General features: G+C 44.1%; 1 protein-coding gene across 4 annotated transcripts in view; it reads left to right on the forward strand.

Moving 5' to 3' along the window:
* Lars2 (leucyl-tRNA synthetase 2, mitochondrial) overlaps positions 1-8,421 on the forward strand; it is a 107,929-nt gene that overhangs the window by 17,579 nt on the left and 81,929 nt on the right. For all 4 annotated transcript variants that reach the window (XM_028890485.2, XM_028890488.2, XM_028890487.2 and 1 more), the window contains one exon: positions 5,414-5,542. In XM_028890485.2, coding sequence (XP_028746318.1) covers positions 5,414-5,542 — 129 coding nt within the window. The remainder of the gene's footprint in view (positions 1-5,413; positions 5,543-8,421) is intronic.

Here is an 8,421-nt window from a genome sequence, read left to right on the forward strand (position 1 = left end):
AAAACCATCCACCCCACCTCTTGGGAATATGGGTGTAGTTTTCTTAAAAATTACTTCCTGCTTTACGGGGGTGAAGACATCTTTAGGGAATTCTGAAAAGAAATTTTTTGGGTTAATTGTCAAGTCCTGTATGTATCATTTGTCCAGTTGCTGTATAATGAGAAAGTGCAGGGCTTATTTCAAGTCCTTGTTCAAGTAGTCTGTCAGGCTGGATCATCTCAGCTAGCCATCTCAAAATTGTCCTGAGTGGTTTGTAGTCCAAAGTCGATCTTTCATTGGTGTTAATCAGCTTAATGGCTTTACCATAGTCCTTGTGGATTCGTCATTGCGGGATCCTGTCATCTTTTTGAAAATTTCAAAGTTGCTGTTAGGTGTGGTCATGGTTCCCTGCAGATTTTTTTTTTTTTTTTTTTTTTTTTTTTTTTTTTGTGCCTCCTCTGTGGTTTGGAGCAATCACAGTCTGATAAATGTCTGTCTCTCGGAACCATGAACGTTCTTCCCTAGAAGAGAAAATCTTGACAGCAATTTCTCCCCACCACTTGTCTTGCCAAACTTTTCCAAACTGACCTTTGCCAATGCTTTTTTGTAACACGATGGTCCTGGCAATTCTTCTCTGAACCAGCAGCAGTAAACCCTTTATCCCAGGTAGCAGCATCACCGCAGTGATCACCATGATGAGAAGGAGCCAGCAACTCGGAGCAGCAGCAGCTGCCTCCATGGTCCCCACCACTGTTTGTGGCTTGGCCCAGGCTGAAGCTTCTCTCAAGTCTCCTAGGCCGGCCTCAAACTCGGGATCCTCCTGCCTCTGCCTCCTTCAGTAAATCCAATGGCGTGCGCCACCACAACAGGTCAAGTGTATAGCTCGGGCCTGAGCTGGGGCCCTCGAGGCCCCAGGCAAGTAGCTTTTTCAAGAATTCGTACCACAAACGTTGGGTGCCAGATGTAGCAGGAATCTTAAATGGTCTTATTAATAAAACCAAACCTGAGGCCAGTTATTGGGGTGATGCTGGAATATCAGAGAAGCAGAACAAGCCACAGCTTCCTCAGAGGCCAACCTGTGCTACATAGCAAAATTCTACCTCAAAAAAACCAACCAATCAACCAATCAATCAAACAAACAAAAAACCCCACTTGGCTGGAATCTGATTTCTTGTTCTGCTTCCCTGATTCAAGTTGTGTATTAGTTATTTTTGTTGTAATGAAATATCAGGTAGAAGCAACATAAGAAGGGTTTATTTTGGCCCACAGTTTTGGAGAATCCAGTCTAGATGAGGGGAAGGCAGTTGGTCATACTGTATCTACAAAAAGCAAGCAGAGACAGAGGAATGCCGCTGCTCATCTTTCTCTTTTTCAGTTCAAGTTCTGAGCCCATGGAACGGTACTAATTACATTTAGGCTGGGTCCTTAGTTAACCTATGTTGACTAACATGCCTTAACTTTGCTATTCTTGGTGCTTCTAGAACCTAACAGGTTAATAGCTGGGTTTGTTTGTTTTGTTTTTTTGAGACAGATGTTCTCAGTGTAGCCCTGGCTGTCCTGGAACTCACTCTGTGGACCAGACTGGCCTCGACCTTACAGAGATTTGCCTGTCTTTGTCTCCTGAATGCTGGGATTAAAGGCTACCACTGCCTGGCAACAATTGGTATTAACCATTGCAAGTAGGCTCTGTCCATCATCAGTCATGAAAATACTAGCCAACAATGTTTAAAACATTCCCTCCCACACATGCACAGGAAGGGCTATGAATTTCTGCCTGTATTTATATTCATTGCTTTGGGAGAGCCTTGATGCTTGGCTAAGCTCTAGGAAGAAGCAGAGACCAAAAAGAGAGATCTTGAAGGCCAAAATTAACAATAGTGTGACAGTAGATGGCCCATCCTCATTGACCACCAGCAGCAGTTACCTGTCACTCTTCTAGATGCCCCATTGTAGCACAAATTCTAATTGGTCTTATTAATAAAAACCTACAGTCAGATTCATGGTGAAAGCTGAAAGATCAGAACAGAGCAGCCAGCCACTAGTTCTTACTGTAAGTAAATTTGTTGCAACTCTGTGGGTTTGGTCCTGGATTTTGGCACCAAAACGTGAGTTTTCCAACTCTGGGAAGAGGTAGCCTGACCACTTGGGAGTCAGGTGATGGCTGGAGCTGTGATGAGACAGCAGCCCTGGAGGGCCAGGTATCCTGGGAAGCTAGGAGCTGGGAGCTACTTAACCTCAAGCCACTTGGGGCAGCTCTGCTCTGGAGGGGAAGTTTTTCTGACTGTTTGGGAGAGTCAGACCTGGAACTGTTTCAGCAGGGAAGGGTATCCTGACTGTTGAGGAAAGTCAGGCCTGGAGCTGCGAGGACAGCACTACAGGGAAGGGTATCCTGACTGTTGAGAGAGTCAAGCTATACCTGGTGATGGGGGTGGTCTCCCTGCAGGATATAGCAATCCTGCTCCTCTCTTGGAGAGCCGCTACAGCTGAGCTTTGCTCAGCCCCCACTTAAGGGGGCTTCCTAGCAGATCTCTGCTTCTCCAGCCTAAGAAATTGCAGAAATTCGGCTCTGGAGAAAAGTGTTGCTTTTTCAGCTCTTTCAGCTCTCCCTTGCTCTGTCCACTGAGGGTCGTTTTAGCAAGGATCTTCTCTACACCAGTGAATGAAGATTTTCACACCCAAAACTCTTGAGAAAGATTTATTTGGGAAGTAGTAGTTCAGGAAAGTAGCAGCCTCTACCTGCCTAAACCAGGCAGGGTTGTTTATATAGGATGGCTTGGGGGTGGAGTCAACCAGTGATTGGTTAGGTTTTTTTTTTTTTTTTTTTTCCTGCCCAGGGATTGGCCAGTTTTGTGGGATAGGGACAGAGATGGCCCTGATTTCAGAGCCAAACTGTGTTTCTTTCACTGGCCTTTTTTGGCCTTTTGACACTGCTTCTAAGGCCAGGGCACATTTATTTCACTGACTCTGATTCTAGGGACCATGATTGTTTCTTTGGTACTAGTTTCAGAGTCAGGGCATGTTTCCTTGGTTCTGGGTTTGGGGATAAAGTGTTCACTTCTCTGGCTCAGGTCCCAAACCCAGGCTGTGTTTCTTTCCCTGGTCCTGGGCCCCAGGGCCAGGGTTCTACCTTTCTGCTCTATGATTGGTTGGTTTCACAAGTCAGTTGGCCAGGGGCAGAGATGGCTCTGATCTGAGCCAAACTGTGTTTCTTTCACTGTCACATTTCTTTTGCTGACTCTGATTCTAGGAACCAAAAGTGTTTCTTTGGTACTTGTTTCAGAGTCAGGGCATATTTCCTTGGTTCTGGGTTTGGGGATAAAGTGTTCATTTCTCTGGCTCAGGTCCCTAACCCAGGCTGTATTTCTTTTCTTGGTCCTGGGCCCCAGGGCTAGGGTGCTATTGTCCTGCTCTGTGATTGGTTGGTTTCACAAGTCAGTTGGCCAGGGGCAGAGATGGCTCTGATTTAAGCCAAACTGTTTCACTGGCCTTATCTGAGCCATCTTTCCCTAGTTCTGGGCTCCAGGGTCAGGGTGAATTTCTTTAGCCAGTCCCTTTTCCCTACGCTTACCTCTATGAAATCCTTAGCGGAAAGGGGGAGATCCTGTCTCTATGAATCCTCAGACTAAATGCCATGCTATCCTGTCTCCTCCTGCCTTATATTCCTCTCTCTGCCCAGCCATATCGCTTCCTGTCTCCACCTCCCTTGTACTGGGATTGAAGGCGTGAGATCCCAAGTGCTGGGATCAAAGGTGAATGCCACTACTGCCTGGCTCTGTTTCTCTTTTAGACTGGATCAGCCTTGTGTAGCCCAGGGTAGCCTTGAACATCACAGAGATCCTTCTGCCTTTGCCTCCCTAGTGCTGAGATTAAAGGTGTGTACCACTACTGCCTGGCCTCTATGGCTAACTAGTGGCTTAGCTCTTCTCTCTGATCTTCAGGCAAGCTTTATTTGTTAGATCTCTCTCTCTTTCTCTCTCTCTCCTCTCTCTCTCTCTCTCTCTCTCTCTCTCTCTCTCTCTCTCTCTCTCTCTCTCACACACACACACACACACACACACACCACCACCACCACCACCACCACCACCACCACCACCACCACCATCATACCCTATGGCAGAATTTGAGGCTTAGTTAGGGGAGCCTCCGGGTTACCTGGACAGGATTTGTAAAGTCTGCTATGGGGAACAGCTGTGCCTTTGCTAGAAGGTGCTTCCCCAAAGGCCAACAAGCATTCATTTGAGAGTTATTGCAGTCCTTTTGGGTGGCAAGATGTGAATGTAGAGATGACACATAATCTTTGGAGCTATACATGAAGTACAGTGATACAGCACTCACCTAGCATGTATGAGGCCCTCAGTTCTGTCCTCAGCACTGCAGAATTTTCTACAAGCACCAAAAGTATCAGGTCTCCCATAAGTAATCAGCTCCATGACTAGACCCATTCTTTTGGGACCTTGTCCCAAAAGACATGCACAAACTCTTGACAACATTTGCCATCCTGCCAGTGGAAGACTGAGGGTGCCCAAAGGTGGTGAGTGACCTGTCATCATTCTAGTCAGATGTGTAGATTTCCTATGTTTTTCATGCTGCTGCTGCTGCTGCTGCTGCTGCTGGAAGCTGGAGAATCATATGACCTTGATCTGTGTTCACGTATTTATCACTTCTGGGAAACAACCAGTGGTGTTCCTTTTGTGGTTGATTTCATCGTGGTTTTTCCACTTTAGCCTTTTCTGTGAAAAGAGAAACTCCAGTGCCCAGGAGAGGCTTCACGACCCATCTAGTGCCTGGAGACCCTGTTGTCCACAGTGGATTTCAGGTGGATGCAGTCCGGGAGCTGGGGAAGAGACTAGTTATGGAGATCTCTTTGTAATTCAACCTCTTCTACTTGAATAAAGTGGATCTCTGTGTTAGAGGCTTATTTGGAAAAACAGTCCTTCAAAACTTAGATAGAAACTCCTTTAGGAGAGTAGCTTTTAAAAGAGGGAGAAAAATTAAAAAACATTAAGGTTAATTAGCACTTACACATTGTTCTGAATTATTGTGGACATTCTTTAGCTTAAACCAGGACCTTTAGATTTTGGAGGTTTTAACATTTTTGTCAATTTACATAATGAGAACAGGTTTTTTGTTTTTTTTTTCTTTTCTCCCCACCCCCCCTTTGTTTTTTTGTTTCCTGTGTGCTGCCCTGGTTGTCTTGGAACTAACTCTGTAGACCAGGCTGGCTTCAAACTCAGAGATCTGCCTGCCTCTGACTCTCAAGTACTGGGATTAAAGATGTGTGTTACCACTGCCTAGCAGGTTTTTTTTTTCTTTAAGGAAGTTTTTAAAATGTTAAATTATTACCTTGAGTAAAGTGCCAAAATATTAATGTATGCAGAGCTTCCAGAAAATATGTAATAAACACTTTCTGTCATCCTTTGTCACTCTTTCCTAGAAATCAAAGCCTAAATTCTACGTGCTCTCCATGTTCCCATACCCTTCTGGCAAGCTGCACATGGGCCATGTACGAGTCTACACCCTCAGTGATACCATTGCACGGTTCCAGAAAATGAGAGGCATGCAGGTAAGGACAAGTGCCTGCCTCGCTCCAGATGGGAGTGTGGTAATATGTGTTTAGGAAAATGAAGAAAGCCAACTCTGAAGTGTGAACATGAACAGCTCAGTTTCCTTATGTGTAGAGAAGCTTGTAATGAAGCATCTGGGTGAACTGGGACAGCTACAAGGTGGATGTTATTTTGGGGGTGGACCTTGGGTAGGCTTGGGGAAGGCAGGAACAGATGTGGCTAATACTGCTCTTTTCTCAGGAGGAGCTCCACCATAAGCAGTCATTGTACAGAGCAGTGAAGCCAGTGATACAAAGATGGATAAGTGCTGCATTCTGGTCAACTTTTCACCTCTATAGCAAATACCTGAGATGCTTATCAAGAAAAAAAAGAAGGCTTATTATGGCTTCTGGTCTTACATGCATGATTAGAGGGACCCAGTGCATTTTGTTTTTTCTGAGGATACTGGATAGCCATGGTGAAGAGCACGTCAGAGCGCTGCTGCTAACCCCATGGCTAGGAAGCAATAATGAAGGGTTGGGGTTCCCAGGATTTTCTTCAAGGGCATAATCCTCAGTTATCCAAAGACCTCTCTGTTAGACACACCTCTTTTGGTGAGTGCTACAGAGGAGCAAACCCAGAGCTTCACACATACCAGGCAAATGTTCTACCACTGAGCCATATCCTTAGCTCCTCTTCCTAATTTTCTTTATTTTATTCATTAAGTTGCTCAGATAGGCCTTGAACTTAGGATCCTTCTGCCTCAGCTTCTGGAGTAGCTGGGGGCTTGTGCCACCAGGCCCATCTAGTCCCTACCTCTTGACGATCCCACCATTGTTCAGTAGCACCACCCTGGGGACAAGACCTCTCGGTACATTTGTGATCCAAGCTCTAAAGCTTTGTGTGGTAACATACTCCTGTAATCCCTGCACTTGAAAGGTTGAGGAGGAGAACCAGGAGTTCGAGACCAGCCTAGGCTACATTGTAATTCTGGACATCACAAGAGTTTTGTTTTTGTTTTTCCCCCTTGTTATTGGATGTTTTTTATATTCTTTGATGAAAACTTTTATTTTATAGTAGGAAAAATAAAATTTTATAAGAAACAATACTGGGGGATTAATAACTGTGGGGAATGGGGAAGAATTCCCTAAAGAGGGAACATCTTATTACATTTATGTATTGGTAGGGGGCACATGCCTGCCTAAGCCCATTTTCTTACACCACTTGGGTACTGGGGATCAAATTCAGGGTTGGTGGCAAGAATCTTTATTTTGCTGAGCCAAGCCACTGGCCCTAATAGGAACCACCTGTTAATGACCTTGAAAGACAAATAGAACTTAAAAGAAAAAAGAAGACATGCCCTTTCCTTGGCTGATGTGAGTCTGTCCCAGTATAGTTAGTTTTTCTTCTTCCTTTTTAAGATTTATTATTTTTTTTGCAATTACATCTATGTGTATGTTGGTATAGGCATGTGAGTGCAGGTGATTAAGGAGGTCAGATGCATCAGATCCTCCTGGATCTGGAGTTACAAATGTGGATGCTGAGAACTGAACTCAGGCCCTCTGCAAGATCAGTAAGTGAACCCTCGATGGTTAGCTTTAGTTAGCTTGACACAATCTAGAATCACTTGGGAGAAGAGTCTCAATGAGTGGCTGTCAGGTTAGGTTGTCCTGCGAGCACATCTCTGGGGGATTATCTTAATTATATTAGTTGAGGTGGAAGACCTGCCCACTGCTATTGGCATCACTCTCTAGGCAGGGGATCCTGGACTGTACAAGAGTAGGAAAAGAGAGATGAGCACAAAATATATTTTGTTTGATACAGGGTCTCACATAACCCAGACTGACTTTGTACTTGCTAGGTAATCAATGATGATCTTGACTTTCTGATCCTCTGTCTTTACTTTCTGAATTCTGGGGTTAGAGGGATATGCCGCTATGCCTGGCACCAAACTGGGACGTTTCATGTGAGAGCCAATTGTTACATTTGCTAGTCCACCATTGGCCATTGCTTTTCTGAACCTATCAGGCCCTATGCAGGTGGCATCTGGCACTTCCTACACCTTTAGGAAGGTTAAGTCTATCTCTTGAAACAATTGGTTGGAAATTTTTTGTTGGCAGAAAGCAGCAGCCCATAAAAATGAGGTCATGTTTTCATGTTTCTGTCACTTGAGAATTAATAGGTTTATATTGCTAAACTCATAGGTTCCATTGGAATTTAAAGTTGCCACAGTTATTTGTCATCCTGGTTTAGGAAAGATATTTTTCTTAGACACTATTTTACAGTATTCCTTTAAAAGAGGCAGGACAGAGGGTAGAAAGATGCTCAGCAGTTCAGAGTACTGACTGTTCTTGCAGGAAATCTGAATTCAGTTCTCAGAACTTGTATGGCTCACTGCAACTCCAGTACTTCTGGCCTCCACTAGTTCCTGCACCGGTTGTACATATATTCACACATATACATATAAATAAAAATAAAGTTTAAAGAAAAGAAATAAAAAGCAAGATAGGATTAATTGGCTCTTTGTCTAGAGTACAATCTTTTTCTTTTTCTTTTCATTCCTAAGGATATAACCTTGCACGTGCTAAGAATGTGGGCTGTCACTGTGCTATACCTCTGGACATCCTTAAAGTATAATTCTGTAACTAACCTTCAACTGTATTTATCTTTTAAAAAATTAAGCTACATTAATTTGATCAGTGCATGCTGGCTGCAGGCATGTTCCTAAGCTGGAACATTTAAGCAAACACATGTTATTGGTGAGAGAATGTCAGGAAGCCTGCTAGTAAATAGGTAAGTGAAGGGATGTATGTGAGAGTCTAGTTGTCTTGGGTAGGATGAAATATTAGCAAAGATGCACATGAGGAATCAGGACTTTGCAGGTAGCTCATGGCCAAAG

Source organism: Peromyscus leucopus, chromosome 7, assembly GCF_004664715.2.
Source record: "Peromyscus leucopus breed LL Stock chromosome 7, UCI_PerLeu_2.1, whole genome shotgun sequence".
Lineage (NCBI taxonomy): Eukaryota > Metazoa > Chordata > Mammalia > Rodentia > Cricetidae > Peromyscus > Peromyscus leucopus.